We start from the raw sequence: 23,479 nt of genomic DNA, 5'->3' as shown, positions 1-23,479 counted from the left end.
CGCATCAATCGCACGGTTGAAATAACAAAAAAAGAAAAAAGAAACGAAGCGTAGAATACTTGGTGAATGCCGCGAATACTTGTCCATGTGAAAAAAATAACAGCTGCTGCGTGTCGGGCCAAACAAGTCGAGCAGCAAGCAAGGGAAAAAGAGGAAAAACAGCTGGGGTGCGATAGCGATTAATCACTTTGTCGCGCAGTTTACACGAGGAGGAGGAGGAGGAGGAGGAGGAGGAGGCACGGGAGAAAAGTTGAACTAATAGTATACACGGTCGTGTTTGGCTGAAGGTTTCGACAACTATTATAAAAACCTGCTGCCTCGCACGGGGGACGAGTGCGAGGGAGCACACGAGGGCATCGTGAAGCATCGCACACTATCGGGCAAGTACGTGAACTGCCGGAACGTATGGTTTCGCGAGTTTTGGTCGCAACACCACAAGTGCAGTTTCAGCTCCTACGCCGATCCTGCCGTCCGGAGATGCAACGGCACTGAGGAGCTCGTTGACTACAAACAGGAAGGACTCGTACCGTTTGTTGGTAAGTTTCTCTATCTCTGGCTCTCAGGCCGGCTCGGCTCACTCCGTGTGTACTCGCTCCGAGATCGCACGGCGCAGTGGTGCAGCTCCGAGTACGGTCGGACGCGCTTGATGGTTTTTTGATTATATTCCCCGGGCGCGTGCGCTTATAGGCGAGCCTTTCGATCATTCGATCTGACATCCGACGGAATGTTTTTCTTCGCTAATTTACTCGCTTGCTCCAACTTTGGTGCAGCCCAAGCACGTACGCGCAAAGTTTTCACTCGAAAATTTTAAGCCAACTTTCGCGCCGGAGATAATAAGATCGCCGAAAAACTCTCGCTTTCGATCATTTTCCAGCAGTTCTGCGACTCCGCAGATGTTACGTTACATTCAAGCTACGCGTGCTTTGATATTCTAGGGCCATGTCGATTTGCCAGTATGGTAGAGCACGTGTAAGCTATAAATTATACATCATTCATGGAAAGGATAACACTAAGACAGCTTCAATATTGACGCGAAAGTTTAACGCTCTCGGAAACAAATAGAGCCTAGTTTCCTCAGGATTTCACATAAATTAATAATTATCTATGCAATAACAAATTTGTAATACGTATTGCACAACAACGTTTACAATGCGGAGCAAACTACAACGAACAGTTAATAAGCCTGAAGTATCTCGAATAAAGGCTTTCCTTCGGCAAAGTATAACAGTAGAGCGATGCTGATGAATGAAGAAAAGGAGCGAAAAAGAAATAGCATGACGTAAATGCGCGGGAAACGTCGGTCGGAAAGTGCAGCGGTTAACGCGGCGTCTTGCATCAGAAGTCATTGGCACGACGTCGAGAAAGAACTTAAACTGGACGGGGAGGGAGGCTGGGAAAAATTAAAAAGTAAACTCGCCTTTGCGGACACAAGAGTTTTTTGTGCATTAAAAAAGAAACTCGGACAAAACAGTTCTCGCGAAGTTAGGCGAAGGAGACAAAAGTCTCGGGGATCCAGTCGCTAACGAGCACTTTTCACACCTCGCGCCAGCGGCGCAAAACAAAAAAGGACAAGCGCCGAGCTAATTATATAGCCGGATGCTTGACTTGCTCTTACGCGCTTTGAATTTCAAAGTGGCCGTGCACACACCCATGATTAGAGGCGACGCCTGTTTTAAATTTCAAATTGGAAGCCGCGGATACAGCGGGCGTGCGGCCTCGATTAGCGCGGCTATTTCAGGCGTCGCAGCAGCCGGTTTGTCCCTTCATGGGATTAAAGCTCTCTTTAATCGCTCGCCTTCGAGGTTTACCACCCCTTCTTTGCGTTCACCAGCCACGCGGCTCTTTCAGCCGTCCCGTCGTCTTTCCGTCGTCGTCGACTCAGAGCGATATTCAAACTAAATTCCACGTTTATCGCGCGTCGCTGGTGCTGCTCTTGATTACGATGCCAGTTTGCTCGAGTTTTAATCGCTCCCGGCGATGCTTGTCAATCGATTGTCGGCTCGTGACTAATTGACTTGTCAAACGTATTCATTGAACTCCGGCTGCTTCATACTTGTGGAATCACTCGTCAACTTTAGCAATAATCTTGCTGCGGCGTTTCTTTGATAAACAAACGACGGCGGAATTTTTCCATTGAGTGCATAATGTGCAAATCAATCAATTACACGGATTGATTCAGTTAAACTGTCGTATCGCTCGGTTTTATTATTGTTTATTATGGCTGCTTGACAAACGGACGCGCGCTATTTATCTGATATGACCATTGTAAACAATAAACACAAAAACGGTGATGATTGCAGGAAAAGCAATGTATCAAACATAACTCGACCTTTCACAGTGGGCGTCAATGTAGTAATATAATTAATGTATAGCCCTCGAAAGTGAGGGATAGAAATGTTCATTTATCAGAGCTAACAATGCTCCACGCGAGAGAGCAGAAGTCGCTGAGAAAATATTAGAAAAAATATAGGATGGTTGCGATTGCTCGAGCCGCTTTGAAGCATCGCGTCATACAAACTACGATGCAAAATTGTGACTGTCCGAGCGTTAAGAATGCGATAATCGACCAACGCCAATCAGTCTTTATCGGGTCGAAACGTACTATTCTATGATGGGATTCATGACTGGAGGACGTGATAGCATAACTGCTGATGGGAAAAATACATTCCCGATAGAATTAACGAGAGTTCCAGCTCATCGAAAACGTCGCGTGGTGATTGAGATTAGGAGAGAAAGGGAGAGGGCTACGGCAGATCGATGTTGCTTTTATTTTGCAGTTGACGCAGTATACGCGATGGCTCATAGTGTGCACAATCTCATCAACGACGAGTGCGTGAACAGCGGCACTTCGAGCGGGTCTCATCACCTATGCGACAGCCTTAAACCAGCACCCCGGGGCCAACAGCTACTGCAGTACATACGCAACGTCACCTTCATCGGTGAGGCCAGATTACGTAACTTTGCGGTACGCGTCGCCGCGACTCGAGCGCGATTAAATCACGTGCGATACGCAGATACGCTTTCATTAGGGGACGCCCAGGGAGATTTAGGAAATTGCCGGCGACGATAACACTGGACTGGGTGTTCGTGGGCGTGAGGTACGCACGACATATATACGTGCAGTTCACGCTCAAAAATATAAAACCTCGGTGTCGATCGATGAGGTGCTTGCCTCCTTGCTTTCCTCCTTTTCTACAAACCAGTAGGCCGCAAGACTGTTGACGCGACTGCGTTGTGTGCTTGGTTCTCAGGTCGGCAAGGCACGGAAATTAAATTCAACGCCGACGGCGACGCCTATGGCTTCTACAACATCTATCAGTACCAGCGAGGAGACGACGGCCGCTACAATTACACGCTCATTGGCTCCTGGCGCGAGACGTGAGTATACGTACACACTCGCCGCAGCGTGAGCGCGAGAACATCAAGCCGAATAGCCAGCGCTGAGCGTAAACGATATTGCAGCTTGAACCTCGAGATCAACATGACGCAGTGGGCCACGGGAGTGGGCGAGCAGCACATCCCTCGGAGTATCTGCAGCGACGACTGCCCGCTGGGCCAGATCCGCAACTTTCAGGTAAGATAGCCAGGCGGAGAGAATCAGAGCCAATATGCCGTAAATCGTGGAAAAAGCAGCGGTCAGTGGAGACTTCCGTTAGCCGGCAGATAGCCGAATCTTATCTCGTGTTTCGTGCCCGCATCTCTTTATTTTTCATTAGCGGCCACCTCGTTAATTCACCAGCAACGCTAGTAGCAGTAATCGACTGCTGCTGCCAGCCGATAGACAAATGGCCGAGCGTCGCGCAAGCAAATTGACATGGCACTGCTGCGAAGAGAGAGAAAGAGAGAGTAGCGAAAAAAATTGCTCCATCCGTTCCGACAGAAGGAATGTATATATAGACGAACGGTGCTGCTGCCTCCGTCTTTTTTTTTCTCCGCTTCGCCTTCTTTCCGAGAGGTTGTATTGTGTATAACGGTGGGGCTTTCGTGTTCGCGTGCTCCTGTTCCAAGCGGACAAGAGAAATGGCTTGGGATAGCTTTTATTAACGTTTCGACAGTCTTGCAATCTGGAAGCACAGGAACAAAAAAATACATACATACATACATACATATATATATATAAGGCTATATATATATATATATATATATATATTGCGAGCAAGAAACGAAAGAGATGAACTGCGGCTGGCTTTAAGCGGTTTTCCTCTTGATGAAGATGAGCCAGCTAGAGAATGAAAGTCAGAGAGAAAAAGAGAGAAGGGGCTTCATTCATTGCGCTTCTTCTGCTTCTTATTTTTCTTGCTTGGCAATTGCTTTATCCATCACCGCTGCTGCTTTGAGATTGCAGATAAATCACTGCCCGACATCTCGAAACAAGAAACAAGCTCGTTGTATTCAAAGCACGCCGGCCAACTTTTTTCCTCTTGTCCTTGTCTCTCTCTCTCTCTCTCTCTCTCTCTCTCTCTCTCTCTCTCTCTCTCTCTCTCTCGCAGTCTCACTTGGGTGACGTATAAAATATTTGAATACGTGTTAGAGTGTCCAAATGCGAATGCTTTGCAGGAGCCTTGCTGTTGGAGTTGCGTGGCCTGTCGCGAGGACGCCTACGTATTCAACGACTCGTGCCGTAGATGCGAGCCAGGCTGGGCACCCGATGACACCAAGAGCCGCTGCATTAAACTCACGGCTGAGGTGATAGAATGGACCAGCCCTTGGGCCATCGTGCCGTTCACCTTCGCGACAATTGGCATCCTCGGCACCGTCTTCACTACTGCCGTCTTCATCTGGTGAGTGAGGCAACACACTCGGCGTAATGGGTTAATGTCAGAACCCGCGCCGTCGACTACGTGCACTTGACTGTACTCGGGCTTTCTTTTTTTGGCCAAGTAGCTCGCTCGCTCGCGCGATCGATGCGCTTCGCAGCGAAACGTGTAGTTCCGCCGACATCCGACTCCACTACTGCTGGTGCTATAATAACGATGCGCGGGGATTTTCGCGACAAATATGTTTTGCGGGGCCTCGCTGTCGATAACCAATATTTGAAAGCTCGGGCGAGTAACCACGTGACATTTTTTATCTTCTTGGCGCGCGCGATAAGAAGCTTGGTCGCGAGATGCGTACCTCGGAAACGACAGATTGAATGGAGCGCTGCGCGGAAAAAGCGGGTACGTGCTGCGACAAGAATACTTTGAGTTCCACTTGAACGCCGCAAGAAGAAACGCACACTTCGGCCCGTGCGCGCGATAATCGGCGACGCAAAGGCGTGCCGAGGTGCTATTTCTTTGCAGCGCATTATACGCTCTCGCGCTCTCGGCGACTGGAATAATAACGATTTCCAGGCCAGCAGCTTTCGCAGGCGACGCGACAGCTGGCTCCATTTTGCACAAACGCGAAGTCGCAGCTCTCTGTCTGGTACTGTGCGCGGATCGGCTACTTGAGCCAAACTATTTGCAAACGGCAATCGCTCGCTTTTCTCACTTCTCTTTGGTTATGACGGCATGGCTGCTCGACGCCAACTATACGGCACTGTTAGCGTCGGACGAACTGTTGGCAGGTGCGATCTCGGTTAGGGTTGCCAAGTGCCAAATGCAATCACCTTTCCAGCGCCTTTCCGCGATAAGCTGTTTCGCGCGAGAATAATCAAATTATCGATAGACCGGCAAGGAAATATCAATGAAAGAAAGGGGGAACAAAAAAAGCGAGCGATGAATAGCTAGTTGTTTTCGGTGGAAATCTCTTTGTTACACGCGTCGCCATTCTCGGAATTGACTCTATTCAGGCGTCGCAGTAACAAACGCTTCGATCGGGCTACGCAGCGTGAGCTGCGCAGAGAAAGAGAAAGCGGCCGAATAAACGTTCGCTATACTCCTCGGCCTCCCGCGGCCTATTGTTCGGCGCTCGTACAATCGCGATCTAAAGAAAGGCTCGTCGACAGTTTGGTCAACATTATCGGCAGATTATTTCTCGCGCGTGCGCGCAAAGAAAAGTTTCGAGAACAGCAATAAATTTGGACATTGGGCGCTGTTGAGCTCCAAACGGAACAAATCGAATTACTCGCCGCGGCAAATAAGTTAGCGAGTCGACGATGAATCTTCATGGAGAAGATTTACTTGGCATCATGACCTATAAAGCACTGACGCCTTTCACTTTCGTCATTTTTAGTAGCAATTTATATACACCTCGGTGAGTAAAGCGCGCCCTACGCGAGATTGATATCGGCTTTCGCTGTAAACATAAATCGAGGAGTCTGCGCCTTACATATGCATGGCAATGTGCAGCCTTGGAAGAGAAAGAGAAAAAGAGAGACAGGAGAAAAATACATGTAGGAACCGTGGAATTAAATCTTGAACGATGATGTAATAAAGGGTGGCGTAAAAAGTTCATATAATACCGCGAGACTGCTGCATACTTATAAGTGTCTGACCAAAGCCTGACTTTTCTACTGCCGCGCCAGCAAGCTGTTCAATCTCGCCTCCATAACTTCATACAATAGGGAGCGATAAAAAGTTTAATAGAACGGAACGCAATGAAATACCTGCAAATTTTATTTTTCTTGATATTGTTTTATCAAAGTTCCCATTTGCCCTTTACGATTTTTCCTTCTTCTTCTTTTCCTTTATTTACCTTTCGATGTTCCTTCGCATGACTCCTCCCCGCGGAACAACGAACATAGCTCACGCGAAGCTTTTCAGAGTAAAACGTTTCTTAACCGACACGAGCTCCGACATCTCTCACGTGCTTATGAGGTCGACGCCGCGCAGCTTGGCGGCGTTTAAGCTGCCAGCATGAATTACGCGCTTTCCATTAGCGGCAATCGATACACTGCGCGCTCCCGCGCATCCATCTTCCCTTTTCGCTGCTCTTTGCTCTTTCTTCTCCGCGCTCGCTGTTGGCTGGAAAAGCTCGACCGTTCTCGTCCCGTGCACTTTCCACTTTGCACTTTGGTGCGCGCGATACAAAAATAGCACAACGAGCTGAAACGTTCGTGTGTGCGCGTGCTGGTTGCAGGTTCAATCGGACGCCCGTGATAATGGCCTCTGGTCGGGAATTGTGCTACGTGCTGCTGTTCGGCATCCTGTTGTGCTATCTGATGAGCTTTGTGATCCTGAGCAAGCCGACCAAGTGGAACTGCACTTTGCTGAGAATCGGACTGGGACTGTGCCTGAGTATGTGCTACAGTGCCATCCTGACCAAGACCAATCGCATCTCGCGGATTTTCAACCGGGGCAGGAAAAGCATCAAGCGACCATCGTACACCTCGCCCAAGAGCCAGATCGCCATATCCGTAGGTGAGCGTCGATCTATGCGCTCTCTGTTGTTTCTGTCCCTCGACTACTGTGGACTCCCTTCCTTTGCTATTGTACATTGTAGACATTGCCTCGATTAAATTAGTCGCTATACCACGGACGCGCGTTCCGCATTTTGTACTACACTCTAGTATTAACTATGTACGCGATTGCTGCTAGCTCGGCAGACAAGCCGGATATGTTATTGCTTCATAATTGTCACGGACGATATCGAATGATCACCAATTGAATCGGATGTGGCTCGTGTAGTTTCTGCGGTAGAGCTTCGATAGTATGGGGAACGATGACAGTCCAAATAGCTAGTAATTTGCAAAATAAAGCCTTGACCGCGCTCGTAATTGGGCAAACAATGGTGAATATATCGGTTGTCATCCCGTAGACGTCAGTCCGTCGACTAGCCGAATAGCACGGGAAAGAGATCAATCGAGCGGCACAGAGCAAATAATATTTTGCATAGATTAAGGAAGAGTCGCGAAAGAAATGTCCGGGGCGATGGACGGCGCAGAAAGAAAGAGAAGACAGGATTGGCTCGGAAGCCGCAGTCGACGCGATGCTCGCCTCGACGGATAGCAAGTTCGCCTCTGGGCGCGCTCCCTCTGTTGATGCTCGCTTTTCAATGTTCCCTCAATGGCGCTGCACTGGCGTGGCCGGGGAAAGAGCTCTCGCCCCGATGATCGCGTTGCAGGCGCGTCCCGCGCACTGCCTACAAATTCGGCGACTAATCGAGGCCGCCTCTGCGCCTCTGCTGTTGCGCAGGCATCACGTCGGTGCAGCTCGTGGGGGCGATCATCTGGCTGATAATCGAGCCGCCGGACACGAGCGAGATCTATCCCTATCCGCTGACCGCCGTGCTCACCTGCCGAGTGTCCACCTTCGCCCTGATGATGTCCCTCGTCTACAACATGATCCTCATCCTCATGTGCACGCTCTACGCCTTCAAGACTCGCAAGATCCCGGAGAATTTCAACGAGGCCAAGTACATCGGCTTCACCATGTACTCCACCTGCATCGTCTGGCTCGCCTTCGTGCCCATTTACTTCGGTACTAACAACGATTACAAGGTACGCAACGCTGGCGCGGCACGTGACTGTCCAAACTTTGCCGACAGCTAACTGGCGCGGCGCTCTCGCTCGCCGATCGCCCGGCTGGTTGGTCGTCACGTACGCGCTGCTTTTTGATCGCCGCCCGCGATTTAGCTAGCGCGCCTCCGCTAATTGAGCGCGGCAGCGAACGACCAATCGAGTAGAAGCCCGGGCCGCCCTCGCATTCGTTTGCTGCCCGGCGGACGCGCTCTGCAGAAGACCCGTGAACGAACGAGCCTTTATTAGAGATCGCGTGGGCACTGGCGCGTGCAGCCAACGATACAATTGTAAATGTCGATAAAATCGGACGCGCACCCGCTGCGACGACGCCTTGGCGAGCCCGCGCTCAGGGTAATCAGCAACCGCTCGCCTGCCCCCCGCCCCCCTCTCTGCTCGACGCGATCGAGCTTCGCCCGTAGCACATCAAGAAGCCTGCTCGCATCCGTGATTACGTTTGCCGCTGCTGCTGATGACCCTTTTTTGTTTTTTCTTTTTTTTTTATTTTTCAGACCGACGCACGGTTGCGTTCGTGCGCTGCACTGTTATGCCCGGAACTCGGGTGAACGTGATCGGAAAGCGTGCGAGGGCGTCCGCGCGTTGTTGCTGGCTAATGGATTGTCAGTTATTGACGATCAATTGCAGTGCCTTTAGTTGCGCCATTCACCTTGAGGATTCGCGCGCGACCTAAAAAGTTGCGATGCAAATATAGCTCGCCAGCAACACGGAGCGACGCGCGTTGCGCGACGGTATTTTTGTCGCCTTGCCTTATCTCGGATGCAATGGACTCGATACGCGACGCACACTTTAAACATTAAAGCAGATAAATTTGTACCACGAGGTGGTCAAAAGTTTATTTTGTTACGCTGCGAGAGCTAGTAGTTTTGAAGATGCGGCCCATTTGCAGAAAGTCATAAAACGCCATATATCAAAGCAACTATAAAACAGATCCCCTCTCATAAAGCCCTCGCGGAAGTGTGCCTCTTGTAAAGCTTTTACAGCGGCCGGGCGCGGAAAGAGAGAGAGTATGAAAGCGAGAGGGAGAGAGAGAGAGAGAGAGAGAGAGAGCGAGCAAAAGAAGCGGGCAGTGCTACCGGCATCGATGGCATAAAAACTGGGCGCGCTGGAAAATAATAAAAATCGAATAGCAAACTAGCGGGAACGATCAAGCAATGACAGACGCTCGCGACGATAAACGCGACTTACGACATCAATTTGTCCAGCGCAAGAGCATCGAAATATTTCATATGGTCTGTATTCATTTTTCCGCGCGGTTTTTTTTCCTATTGTGACGAATGCGAGAGCCGACCCTTTTCATGTAAAATCCGCAAATCCAATGAAGAGGAGAAGCTACGCGTATATTACTAATTCTTCGCGCGTTTATCATTTCGCTATTTCGCGTTTATGCATTGCTCATGCAATACGTGACAATTAGTAATTTTCAAAATACTTGAAAAATTGAGCAATTTTAAGCAGCGTTGGCTTGAGAAAATTCTCGCAGTCGAGCAACCAAACGGATTGTTATTTTCATTTTGAAGTAGAATTCTTTCAAACTAGCTTTCACAAGGATAAAACCGCAAAGCTCGTGTAAAAGCACAGAAAGTATGTCACAACTCGAATGGAAAAAGGTAAGCCAATACGAGCGTGGGTGTGCGCGCATGTGCACACACAAACACATCGGGATCGCAAGACGGCTGCAATGATGTACAACGCGTGAGTTTAAATGAAAGACGAGATGTAAATTGATATTTTAGCAGTGATGTTGAGTGATATAGCCTTGAAGAATTTAATTAGAGCAAATGCGTCGCGGCAATTTGCCGAGGCGTGCGTTGAGCATCAATTCGCGTTCGATATTTTAACCTGGCAATAACTCGCTAACAGGGCCGTTCCGAGATGTGAATTTCGAATTCTGTAATAACGCGCGCGATGGTATCCAATAAACGGCTGCGCAGCTGCAATTTCTCGCTAACGAAGCGCGCTTTCGCTCCCTCTCTCTCTCTCTCTCTCCCTTTCTCGACGTAAGTCGCAGTTGGACGTTAACGTTAATGAGCTAACTAATCTGACGCGGGATGGCAACGAGAGAGAACAGAGAAGAGAGAACGCGAGCAATGGCTAGCCTAATCCAGGTGGGCGCGGATCCGAGGGCTCAGCGCGCGATGATATACGCGAGGCCGAGAGGTAGAGCAGGCGGTCTGGCGATTATACCGCGATGGCTGAAAGAGGCGCGCAGCAGCTGCAGCGCTACCCGGTTATTCGTTGCCGCAATCACTTGACGGACTCGATCTCGCTTGGGCACTACGCGCGTCGCTTCGCCACGCGTACCTACAGACGTCCTCGCTCTGTCTGCTTACAGATCCAAACGGCAAGCATGTGTATGTGCATCAGCATCTCGGCGACGGTGGCGCTTGGCTGCCTATTCACACCTAAGGTCTACATCGTGCTGTTCCAGCCCTACAAGAACACTCGGCACAATGTGAGTAAACACGCTGTAAAATCGATTCAAGCTTCACCCCCCCCCCCCCCCCCATCCGTCCTTCTACCCACAACCCAATATACCTATCTTAGCTCCAGCGAGATAGAACTTATTGCAAAACTTGCTCCCTGAGCAACTCGCCGAAAACTTTACACTTTTTATTGCGAGCGCGCCGTCCACGTTGCCGCATACACGCAAACTTAGCTAAGTGTGTCGCAAAAATATTACGCGAATATTTTGCGTTTATCGCGAAGGCGACGCCCGAACAATGTACCGCGAACTCGAAATTTACAAGGTGCGCGTAACAGTAAACTTTGCCGAGCGAATCTGTCGTTGCTATTTCCATTGAGACCTAATTATCCGTGTACATCATCGGTTCACTCGTGAAGTGCACTCTCGGCGTCAGCCTCCCTCCGCGACTTTCTGTCTCTCCCTCCCTCTCTCACCACGGCACGTGTAAATTATTTGACAGACGCGTTGCTCGTAAAGAAATCTCAGGAGAAAACGCTGTTCTCCGCAAGAAAACTCGCTGGAGTCGCGCCGGCCACACCTCGGAAAACACACGAGGGAGAGCGTGCACACTGCACGCATACATGTTCGCTCTTTCTATTATTCCCATTTCACAAGGCAGAAATTTACAGAAAGAGAGCAAGCGAACCGTCGCTCGAGGCGGCGTATTTTTACTTCTCGACGAACAAATGTTTGTCGACTGAATACGAGGCGTAAAAACGTCAAAGTTCGCGCCTGACTCAGTTTCCATAATCGCTCGCACGCGCGCAGGCAAGTAGATATGGCCTACGTGTGGTCAGACGGGACGAGAGCCAGCGAGCGAGCGAGCCGAGCGACGACAGATAGCCACTGTATCGCGGCGGATTTTTCATTACATTCTTCGTTCCTCGTTCCTGCCTTTTTCCTCGCGCTCTCAGCTGCACGGCTATCTCTCGCGCACAAAGTTTCTTTTCGGATAAACCTCGCGTCCTGGAATAAAAATCCTCTCACGACTCGTTTTTAATCTCGAAATTAGATTAACAGAGTTTCGCGCTTTTTCATCTTGTTCTTTGTTGGGAAATCAGGGAAAGGGGAAAAAATGAGGGCGAGACGGCGTTAAGTAACTATGCTCCTAGGCAATCAAATCGGTAGTCGCGTGTTTACTCTACTGGTTATAGAAGGGTTGGCATCCGGGAATCTGCCTAGCCAAACGTTAATGCCCCCTCTTCCAGGCCAAAGAGCTTGACGCGCAAAGGTACGCGGCGACTGCTACCAAAACTGTTCGTCCGCGACGTCGTGTATACCGATGGCAAACGAGGCAATTTGATTTGTGCTCGCGATGATGATTATTATATTCTGGAATTGACAGCAAAGCGGACAGTCGGCGACGACTTACCGACCTGGCGCCTACAGCATGCGATTCACGACGGCGCGCAGTCAAACGATGCAGAGCGTCACCTCGGGATCGCGGAGCTCGCCACCGCCGAGTGCCGGACCCACCACTACCACTGCCGCTACCTCCTCGGTGGCCAGTCAGTCGCAGCCGCTTGCCCGGCCGAAGCACGCCTCCACCAACGGAGAACCGCAACAACGCTCTCAGGTACGCCACTCCTTCTCTTACGTTTCGACGGGGCGTCGTGTCGTCTCGCGACTCGACGCGGATCGACGGAAATGAAAGCCGGGCTGACTATTTTCCCTTGATCCAGCCATCGCCCGGCCTGGAGTGAAACACCGAGAATTCGCGTTTCAATTCCGCGCGGGTCGCCGCCACGTAGAAAGAAGCTGGGAAGGGATGGAGGTGGGGGAATTTTTCAACGGCTCGCGAGAAATTTTCTATGCGGCGGTCCGCAAGCCGGCTGAAATAAAAGTTCGCTTGTCGAGGCCTGACGAGTGAAAAACCGCGCGAGGAATTTTCAGAAATATAAAAACTGGCGCTCGTAACGCGGTAGCTACTACAGAAATCGCATCCTGAAGCTCTTCACGTGCGTTGAATCAAGCTCGAATGACAATGGCTGGCCACGTAAAAAACTGCATATACATACCGAGAGGAGTATCCGCGAGGCGAGCGTACAACGTGGCACTCGCCAATTCATATAAATTAAACAGCGTCGATTGAAACAGCAGAAGCCACGCGGCTGAGAGGCGAACGCGCAATCGTCTGGTCGACTGTGCAAACAGCATTGGCGGCGCGAACGCGAGCACCGGGCGAGGGGTATTAAATGACCTCTCGATTGTAATTGCCGGCGTTGCACGAGCGCGCGTCAGCCGTCACGACACCCTGCCATCGGGCGCGTGTCACGCCGAGCAGTGGCCGTATCCCAGCCGCTAATAAACATATGCCGAGCGCGCATCGATGACCACAAGCGCCGCGACGGCCGCAGGCAGTGCGAGCACGGGCCCTCGCTGCGGATCGATCTGCCGGAGCCGCAGCCGCCGCGTGCTCGCGGGTCTCTCCTGTACGGGCCACGTGCCACGGCTGCTTGCAGATCGAGGCGCCGCCGACGACGACGACGACGACGGCAGACGACAGCTCGGTGAGCTAGGTAGCGCTCGTGCACCTGCAGCCCGTGCCGAGCGAGGACGAGCAGCAGCAGGTGCAGTCGCACGCCGTCGGCAGCCAGGACTCCAGCCTCGAGCTCGCGGCCACCAGCCTCACGTAGCGCTCAGCCGAGCCGGCGGTCGCCCTCGACACCGCCGGCTCCACGCCGATGCGCAAGCGGCGCAGGAAGAAGCACAAGGCCCACTGAGCACCCGGACGACTCGAGCCCGTCAGTCGGACTTGACCCTCTGCGCCAGAGCCACCGCACTTTTCTCTTCGAAATCCAATTAGCATAGAGATTCGTTGTGCCCTCCTCATCCTCCTTTTTCCACTCCTTTGCTCCTCCCACGGACTTTGAATTTCGAAGCTCGCGTGGCGCGTTGTTGTGGCCTCCTATTTGAATTTCAGATCGAATATGCTCAGGCTCGCAAATTCGAATTAATTATACTCTTATTTCAGCAAAGAGAGAAAAGAGAGCGCTTGTCTTCTATTTTCCGCTGGTGCTCTTGTCGCTTTTGTCCGTCACACAGGCGCAGAGTTCGATTCCCGATCTGTCTGGCTTAGGGAATCTCATCGAGAAAAATGATGAATCGCACTATAAAGCCGAAGTCTTCCACGTATTTGTACATGTACAAACGAAACAAACGCGTACGTTCGCGCGGCACGCCGACTGGAGGCTGGTCGAGGCGTACGCGTTCCAATGACCGCAGCGACTCGGCTCCGCGCGGGTGCGCGGCGCGCGCGTGCGTCTGCTAATGCATTCCCTTTGCCGGGAGAAGTCAGCCGCTGAAACGCGAACGAGCGCGAGCTCGGGATGTCCGCGCGCGGGGCTCGCCTCGCCGCGAGCTCGTCACGTCAATTCGCCCTCGAGAGCAGGACGAAACTCGACGAGAAATGCCTTTCCACCTATCCGTCTCGCTGGGCGGTAACTTGATTCGCGCTTCGAGTATCGATGTCCCTGTACACATCTCTCTTACCGGGAGGCAGGCCCTCTAGCTCGCGGAAATCCAATATTTTCGGTTCAGGTGGTGATGCTGCTGCCGCTGCTGCTGCACGCGCCTTTCTGTAACGCCGTTATAAACGACTTTTCCTGAGGACTTTATACCGCCGGCCGCCGCGCGATGGATAAGGCTTTCTCTCGGCTGCTCGCCCGTAGCTATACACATTTTATTCCAGATACGAGCTAGCTCCATAGCAAATGGATATTACACTGCATTTCGGATTCTCTCTTCCTCCGCGTTACTCGCGCCCGTGCGTACACACACACGTTCACTCGCACACACGCGCGCCTATACAAGACCTGCAATACACGAGTACATTATCAAAATGAGACCGTCAGCTGCTAGGTTCTCTATATCCCCCACTCTCCATTTTTCCGTCGCGATCATCATCAACAACAACAACAACAACAACAACAACAACAACAACAACAACAACAACAATGCACTCAAATGCCCACTAGGGACTGCAATTTTCTACGAGTCGATTTGTAAATGACTGTCTACGTATACAAGATGCGACGAGGAACGTTCGAACAAATGAAACAAATGAAAAACGGAGAAGCAAGTCGTGCGGATTTTTTATCGCTTTCTACTGAGAGGACTGATTCGTACTTTCCTCCTAGGCTGATGTTTTTTCTACGAGATGTAAACTTACAATGCCCCGTCCCCGACAAATTTTTCAGGTTGAGAATTGACGAATTAACGCTCGAAAGGCTAATCTCCTTCTTTTTTTACACGCAGATACACGATCGATGAGTATGTCAAAAAAAAAGGAAAAAAAAATACGCGACTAGATAGCAAGTAATAACCGTCGATGTGCGAACGTATAACATTTTTATATTAGCATAGGACAACTATATGTTATGATATCATGTGTGTGATCAAAATAAACTGTAATAGCTGTGTCGACGTTACATACAAAAACAATTCTAACTACGTGATACGTTATAGACAGATATATATATATATATATATATATATACATTTATTAACGCATAAACTATAAACAAATAAGATGAAGAATCTTGCATAGGCACAAAAAGAATTGCTAGTTAAGAGGTTAAACAATTTTCGGACGACTGAGACGGGGTGACCGTGGCAAGGATGTAATAGGATGTAGTATAACGTTGCGATATTGCGCGAGAACAGTGGCAAAAATAGAAGTAATATCGAACGCCGAGGTAGCCTTAGGACGAGATATCATCTCCTGACCTTAGCGAGGAAGCTAAATCGGGAGATGACGCACAGAAACTACGGAGGATACATCTTCCAGCGCGCGATCGCGCAAATTTGTGCTTTCTTTTCCTTCCTTTTTTCTACGAGGGCCGGATCTCTCGAGCGCTATTGTGATCGGATGCGGCACGTAGAGTCTAATCGAGTGGGTGTGAAATATCGATAGCCCGCATGTCCTCGTCCTTTTCCATCTGTCTGCGTCGTCGCAGTGGATTTGTACGCGAGTTCGCTCGTTTCGCCGAATGCAGATCAAACTCGCTCGCTGTTTAATCTGCCGTGATATGCAAAATTCCCGTGCGAATCGGCGGCGCTCGCACTTTCATTCGCCGTGCACCCCGAGAATCTCCACTTCGAACGCGATCGCGCGGAACTCTCAGCTCTTTGAAAATCTCAACGCACGGGCACATTGTAGACTTTGCGTGTCGCAGAGGTCAAATCAAAATTCACGTCCCGACAATGATAAAAGAAAAATACAAGTCGCAAGGTCGTCGCTTATTAATGAAATATGATGTATATTCACGAATACTTTTAGCTCGGTGTTTTGGCGTACCTGTCGTTTCGAACAAAAATGCCACAAAGACAAATTGTACACGTATATTCTAACTGTATACTCGTGTTTGCAAATCAAAAGAAAAATTCAAAAAGAAAAAAACGAAAAAAAAAGGGGTAAAGAAATACGAAGGAAAAAAACTCGTCTGAATTGTAAATACCGATGGCGACGAAGCGATAATGGAAAAGAAAAGAAAAGAAGTCTGTACAAAAGAATTGGAGAAGGCATTACATAAATTGAATTAAGCACGTGTGTATGTAAATATAGTCGCGTGAGATGTGGTTGACATCTATTTAAGCGCGAACAGAGAAAAAACTGAATAAGTTACCTATTAGATAAAGCGATACGTAACTCGTAAGACCTATAACGATAGGGACGAACAAGAAACTTGGAGTAAATCGACGGCGATCTCCTCCCAGTATGATAAAATTTAATACGAAAGACTTTTGGTGATAATGTCAAAGTAGCTCTAGAATATGTTCAAAGCCAAAGCTCGCGAAGTCGAGGCGTGCGCTCTCGTGCGAGATTTGGTGGTCGATAATTAAGCGGCTCTGCAAGTATTCACAACGGCCAATAAATGTTAGAAAAGAAACTCATTTTTCATTAGGTAAGATTAGATCTTCCTAATATAAGCCACCTACGATAGGCTTAAATACTCCCGTACCCACCCACACACACACACACACACACACTCACTCAGGCAAAATTCGTATAGACTACTGCTCCGTTACATCTTCCTGACTAAAAGAACAATTTTTATGTTTTCCTTTGGAGTCAACACGCAATTGTTTTATACCAAATAATTTGTCGACAATAGTATTCCCAATAGACTACAATAATGTATGCGCTACATAACTTGGACGAATTTTTAACAGGGTACTTTTGTACATATATAATTTTAATATAAAGATAGAGACTACGTGGTTGTAAAGAAGTATTTATATGCAGCGAGCAATATATTGTATCATTTTTATAAAAATTATAATAATATTGTCGGAGCAAGTTTTGATTCTCAATGAGAGCGGACTGGACAAAGGTGTTCTGGCTGAGAAAGAAAACTTGATTCTCATGCGCAAAGCTGTATTTTTCTTTTCTTTCTTTACATTGATATTATATAAGATGTATAGCAAGTAGTGTAATTGCGGATTTCATATTGTGGAATGGATATCCCGTAATTGATTTATGTCGCACTTTACGCACACACGCTAGTTGACTTATATAAAATCATAGAATTTATACTTTATAGAAGTATAAAAAATAAGCCGTTGTCGAACCAACGTCGAGACGAGTACGTTTACTCTTAGAATTTCTATGTATAGTATGTACATAAGTCATAAGATCTACGAGTCTACACTAGCCATAATAATCGCTGTAATTTACAGATTAATCAAAAAAATCACCGTAATCGTCAGTACAATATTTATACATTTATTTATTAGTCGTCTTTACTAAGTCGACGAAGCCTCTAGTAGATCTCAAGTTACATTCATGTGCTAGACATTCCCTGGCTAGACAAAGTCATCTACCTATTAACATTCAATGAATCTTAACAATCAGTGTGAAAAATTTTAATTTGTTATACTCGTTATGTTTCCTCTTAGTCGTCATATTTTCTAACCAGGATCAGACAACCATTGTCAAATCAATGGCTATTACAGATACTCTTTTCACGATAAAATAGGCATATATTTTTTTATTTTTTAAGAGATCATCCTTTGAATCTGTTATTTTTAAAAGTATAATAATCATAGCAGTATGTCACGAGGAGAAAAACTAGATAGACGACAAAAGCTCGTTGTGCCGGTTGAGTGTTAAGATTACGGCGCGAAGAACGTTTTTTAGATATAAGTGTTATAAAAACTGAGTTTTATTGTTTGTTAGTGTGTGATCGTTCGTTAAGAGATTTATGAAAAAGAGCATTTAATGACTTATGCAATCGAGTGAATGAAATGAAGTACTCAACAATCAGTATTACCTGTGCAACAAATTAAGAAAAGCATGTATAACGACTGGTATCGTATACGTACATAAATAAATATATATGTATGAACTTCGAAGTATAAAGGCTAAAGAAATGTGTAAAGATATTTCAAATGAATATTGCATTTCTCTCTATTACAATTGATGATTGTTTACATAATAAAATTACAAAATAAGTTTTTAATATTATTGCACCGCAATTTTCATTCAAATTTCCAATATTTGCATAAATTTGATGTACTTCATCATGTGATTTATACAAGTTCAATTTATGTTTATTTAAATAAATACTGCCAAAAGTAAAGAACATTACAAATATTTATCTTTTCATTAATCATATCTACTAAAACTTCAAGAGTAAATGCACACAGTCTATCATACCATACCATAATCAACGTTTCACCATTTTCAATGGTAAATATAATAAATTATCGCAGAAATATCTGTACAAGAATGATCTAACATAACGATAATTGAAAAATTATCGATTGCGCGTATCTAACAATATCGCAGCCTGTACATCTCTCTCATCTTTAATAGCCGTGTAAAAAATATATTACTTTCATAGAGCCATCAACAACAAAGATGTAAAATTCACCTACAACAACTAGGGCTTATTGTATCGCACTTTAACGCGGTCTTTTTGGTCCCGAAACTCCGAAACGATTAATTTACACAAGAACAGATGGAAGACAATGATGAGGAAGCATATGCTCACCCAGAAGAAAGTAGGTAAACCACCTAATTGGTGACCGTGTTTGTGCAATGCCATAACGTGATGGTCATGAGCTGGAGCTTAAATAAAAAATTTAGAAATATTATTAAAATATTAACTCTCTAAAATTTGGTAATCAAACAATTAATTTACCTTCATCGACGGTATGGACATGCAGGGCATTTTGTAAATCTTGCATGTGTTGATAGTCTGATGTAATATACAAAATTGCAGTCAATGGATTAGTTAGTTTTACAGGGAAGAATGTGTAAGACTGGCTAAGTGGAACTGGTGCATCCAGACAACCAGCATCACATGCATAATATACACCTTCACTTCTATCAAGAGCTACTCCTAAAATTGCTTTATTATCTTCATTAACGTGAACTGAGATGTTTAGATGCGTAACGTTACCGTAACTGATTCGTCTGTTAAAATGATAAATTTGAGTAAATTGAAGTAAAAATTAAATAGCAATTATATTATTAAAAACAAATTACCTGAATAAAAAGTCCCTGTGTAAGTGTTGCGGATCGATGTTGAATTCCAAATGTTGATTGCTAAACCTCAATCCCCCCAAACTCAAGACTATTGCTTGTAATACTGCAGATGGATTGCCGGTCATCAATCTATGACAATCCTGCTTTTCAAGAGTTATGGTCCATGCTTTGACCAATTCATTGATAGCGTCAATAGAAGACGTATCCCTCCATAAGCGACGTGCATCTCTGTAGAAATTAATGGAATATCTATCTAATATCTAAAAGATTGATATCTGAATGATAAATCAAATACTTACAAAGTATGATGACCGCGATAGCAGCCTTCGTTATTTGCTACATTTTTTTCAACATTGGGCAAACCCCTGGGAACTTGGCTCAAAACATAATAAATTGTCGAGTTTATTTTATGCCCATTCATAGCTCCTTTTGCTTTTGAATCGCTTATTCGGAAACCTGTATGCCAATATTGTTTCCAAGCATTCACGTGCTCTTCCAATAAACCTTTCGTGTGTTGTTTAATGAGAGCTTTTTTCATATGCTAGAATTCGAAAAAAAAAAGCGTAAATTTTCAAGCTCCTTAAAAACTGCGTTGCAAATAATTCGTCGAACTTACAGCAATGGCTTTTTCTCTGACCCTATCCCTTTCTTGACCAAATTGCTCCATTGCAACTGGTTCACTATATTTAATACTTGTAAGATATTCCATTTTCAATGAATCCCTAGCTTTGATTTCAACACTTTTGTGTGCTTCTTGATAAATTATTGATACAGCAATAACTTTACCTGAATTTGGCAAATTTACATGCCCTGATACCAGACTAAATTCATAATTGACATGTTCTACTTGGATGCTGAAATACAAAAACATTTTTTTAATTTCTAGTCATATGATAAATAACATTAATAATGAAAGTGACAATGGAATTTACTTAATTGATTCAGTGAGCGAGTCAGACCAATGAACAGAAACTTGTGGTCTAAATGGAAAGTCTTGAGATAGGCTAAGGGGATTTGATATTTTTATTTCTTGAACGAAAATCCCTTCGAGTTCACGATGGGCATAATACTGGTAATCAATATGATAACCATCTCTAAAACACTGATATTTATATACAATGCCTCTTGTGTAGTGAGTAACAGTTGCTTCTTTGTAAATAGCACCCTCAGATATTTGATAGATAACTAGAGGCTGCCAGTTTACAGGTAATGACAACGTTCTACCATTCTTTATGTAAAGCCAAGATTCTGGTTGAATTGGGACTGCAAATATTCCATTTCCAACATAAGGTAGATATTGATGCTGCTCTTCTGTTGGATATTCATAGAGCACATTGGCATTGTATTCAATAGAATCAAAGTAAAAACCAGCAAGCCTTTCATTAATACAGTGCTCTTCGTAAGCTGTGAAACAAAGAAAGCTTTACTATATTTATAAACTATGAGATTGAAAAAATCGTAAAAAATGCAATAATTAATTTACCTTCGATTGGCTCTCTAGCACTAGAGAATAGCCATTGAAAAACAGATGGACCAAGATACAAAAGTAAGCCTCCCAAAATGATAATCAATACAAGAATCTTTCTGCAAGAATAATTTCCATCCAGCAAACGTCGCACTCGTTTACCAAATTCATGGAGATCGAACATTCCACCCGTACCCCTCATTTCAACAACAAACACTGCTTATTCTGTAAATAAAAAATTTTAATAATACAGTCATCTGATAGCGTACCTAACCTCCTAAAGCAGCTTTAGCCACACATATTGCGCAAAAACACTAAATTACGACGGAGAAGCGCTCACTTTCGACAATTCAAAAAACACATAATGTTATCAATTCATGTGACGTAACGTGAAGGTAAGCGAAGGCTGATCAAGGGCTCTCGCTGAACTATGTCATTTTTGTGATTGTTGCAGGTAAAGAATCTGGCAGCCGGTTCGCCCACACTGTATGCGCGCGCACATAACCCGAAGCCAAGTCCAGCAACTGCAGATAAGTAGGAGCAGGCGGAAGTATAAAAGCTCTTCGTAAACGTTATACAGCAGAAAGGCAAAGTTGTAGCAAAGTTTGCCAAGTAAGGCGCGCGGAAGAAGCGCGAGCAAACCAAGTTTCTCGCGAGCTAAAAGAATAAAAGATCAAAGACGTCTCCGCGGACTGTCGAGCCTTGGAGGCTAGTTGTGAGCAGCCAAACTTTGCCAAGCTTAAAAACTTCTTTGTATAAATTAGATACTAATTAATCCCCCTTTCACGGGGCCAAACTTTTGCGCGCCAGCTTGAGGAAACGCGTTGTTTAATTCCATTGAATCGCGCGCGCTCCAGCGGCGAAAAACTCGTCTGCGTAAAAACAGCTCGTTCTTAGCGGAACAGTTGGAAGAAACTTTAAATTGCCGAGTTGAAAATCGCTGTTTGCCAGCGCCAGACGCTCTATTGATCTTTTCACTTGCAGTTCGATCAGCCGAGCAACAAAAGAGTCTTCTCGATTAAAACTTATACCGAGTGCGCTTCTCTTTCTTCCGAACGCGCGGATCAGTCAAACGGAAACGAATGGCGCTCTTGTTAACGGTAAAGAACGCCAGACAAATATCATATATTATAACATTGCAAAAATTAAAGGATTAGAGCGCGCTAATTAATTATTATGCTTAGTCATCAAACTTCTCGAATATATCGTCTATATTATTTCCAAGTCGCACTTCGCGTTCGACGACGCGCAGCCAATCAACTGTACCCAACAACTTGATAGTTTGAAGTCTCAAAGGATTTCGGTACTCCATAAGAAAAAACAATGATATCATCTCGCGAAACAAGTCAATTGCTGACGTCTCGGTGTATTGTCTGGTCTCTCGTTACCGGAGAGATCTTTGACAGATTCGCAATCGCGGCTTCCGTTTTCTGGGAGGAATCGGGCGGAGATACTACGTACACTTACAATTGGAATCGAAGAGAGCGTGCGGCCAAATCGTCGACATTGCGTGCTAATAATCGAAGGTGGCAATCGCGATGCTCCCACTGGATCCAGACGCCCGGCCAGGGAAAGCTTCGCTTTTCATTCGCTCATCGTTGCTTTGCCTTCGGAGTGATAGCAGCTGGCTTGTAATTTCATCGTCGATTGACGCGCAAGCCCAGCAATCAATTTGATTTGTCGCCAGCGTAATCTGCATTATTGATTCGACTATCGGCGACGACCAGCTAAAGAGCGTTACAATCAATTTCACCCGCTTTACGTGCGTAAACACACGGAGCTACACACCGGGCCGACGAGAGCCAGCCGCGATCACTCGTTTACGTGCATAACTGAACGGCAAACTCTGACGGCGCCCAGCGCACTCCAATACAATCGAACGTGCGAATCAGCGATAGGACTTTATTGAAAGAGGGAAAAAGTCGCGCCGCCGGCAGTTTATTTCTGGAATAGAGCTCCGTTCGATCAGACGCGCTTGCGATATAGTTCGCTCATGCTTGCGTTGATGTATACGCGTCCCGATGAACCTCACTCGCCGGGGATTTGCGAATATCGGAGATAGTTCGATGCTTCTTGATGAAGGAATAAGATGCCAATAAATTACGAGCTTTTAATAAGCTCTTGAAGGAATTTCAATCTCCACAAAGCTTTCGATATTGAAGCGCTCCTCCTCTCTCTCTCTCTCTCTCTCGATTGTACAAGGAAAACTTCTTAAGACACAATATTTTAACTCAACAGAAAGAACCAATCTCGTCAAACAGAATTGAATGCAAAACTTTTTGCGAATACTGAATTGCCGCGCGCGAGCTCGCAGCTTGGCAAAACAAAGTTTCGTCGGCGCTTCTTATCAAAATGTCGAGCCGAGCAGTTGACTCTGAAAAAGTGCGAAACTTTGATTCAATGTAAATTCGCAATAGTACAATCTATCGTGTAAAACTTAATTTTTTTTACACTTTCCTCGCTACATAGCTGCTTGGTGTGTATGCGTGCGTGTGTATTACAATATAGCCAATTTTTTTCGATCGTCCTGCATTCTTTGAAATTTGCAACTTTTGCTTAATTCAATTTCAAGTTTGCGCAACCATTTTATTTCGCGCTAATACAATGAAATTTCTCACTGACATAGTTTTGAAAATTCGGTAGACGAAGCTATTA

At 46.2% G+C, this 23,479-nt stretch overlaps 2 protein-coding genes across 5 annotated transcripts in view; one reads left to right on the top strand and one right to left on the bottom strand.

Moving 5' to 3' along the window:
• The window catches only part of LOC131667995 (metabotropic glutamate receptor 7-like), a 54,881-nt gene extending 41,415 nt beyond the window's left edge, over positions 1 to 13,466 (top strand). The window contains exons 8-18 of one of the 3 annotated variants that reach the window (XM_058941792.1): positions 288 to 384; positions 451 to 536; positions 2,778 to 2,939; positions 3,252 to 3,378; positions 3,463 to 3,574; positions 4,558 to 4,781; positions 7,003 to 7,283; positions 8,058 to 8,362; positions 10,734 to 10,853; positions 12,211 to 12,441; positions 13,328 to 13,466. In XM_058941792.1, the coding sequence (XP_058797775.1) occupies positions 288 to 384; positions 451 to 536; positions 2,778 to 2,939; positions 3,252 to 3,378; positions 3,463 to 3,574; positions 4,558 to 4,781; positions 7,003 to 7,283; positions 8,058 to 8,362; positions 10,734 to 10,853; positions 12,211 to 12,441; positions 13,328 to 13,384 (1,802 nt within the window). In that variant the 3' untranslated portion in view covers positions 13,385 to 13,466. Of the gene's footprint in view, positions 1 to 287; positions 537 to 2,777; positions 2,940 to 3,251; positions 3,379 to 3,462; positions 3,575 to 4,557; positions 4,782 to 7,002; positions 7,284 to 8,057; positions 8,363 to 10,733; positions 10,854 to 12,210; positions 12,442 to 13,327 lie in introns of all 3 variants that reach the window. The other 2 variants (XM_058941791.1, XM_058941790.1) reach the window with 2 other exon arrangements.
• A 5,276-nt stretch (positions 13,467 to 18,742) lies between these two features.
• On the bottom strand, positions 18,743 to 22,312 carry LOC131667998 (uncharacterized protein KIAA2013 homolog). Of its 2 annotated transcripts, none has more exons than XM_058941797.1 (8): positions 22,292 to 22,312; positions 20,843 to 21,049; positions 20,292 to 20,763; positions 19,976 to 20,213; positions 19,659 to 19,900; positions 19,360 to 19,587; positions 19,013 to 19,287; positions 18,743 to 18,939 (listed from the first exon to the last, which is right to left on the bottom strand). In XM_058941797.1, the coding sequence occupies exons 2-8, from the start codon at positions 21,024 to 21,026 to the stop codon at positions 18,752 to 18,754; spliced, it is 1,827 nt and encodes a 608-aa protein (XP_058797780.1). In that variant the 5' UTR covers positions 21,027 to 21,049; positions 22,292 to 22,312; the 3' UTR covers positions 18,743 to 18,751. The 2 variants fall into 2 exon arrangements, with proteins under 2 accessions (XP_058797780.1, XP_058797779.1); XM_058941796.1 differs by lacking the exon at positions 22,292 to 22,312 and adding an exon at positions 21,165 to 21,304.
• Between the last annotated feature and the right edge of the window lie 1,167 nt (positions 22,313 to 23,479).

This window comes from Phymastichus coffea, unplaced genomic scaffold (genome assembly GCF_024137745.1).
Source record: "Phymastichus coffea isolate CEN01 unplaced genomic scaffold, Cenicafe_Pcof_1.1 PCOF00072, whole genome shotgun sequence".
In the NCBI taxonomy this organism is placed as follows: Eukaryota; Metazoa; Arthropoda; class Insecta; order Hymenoptera; family Eulophidae; genus Phymastichus; species Phymastichus coffea.
Note: the sequence above shows the minus strand (reverse complement) of the source record. Positions and strands in the feature narration are given on the sequence as shown.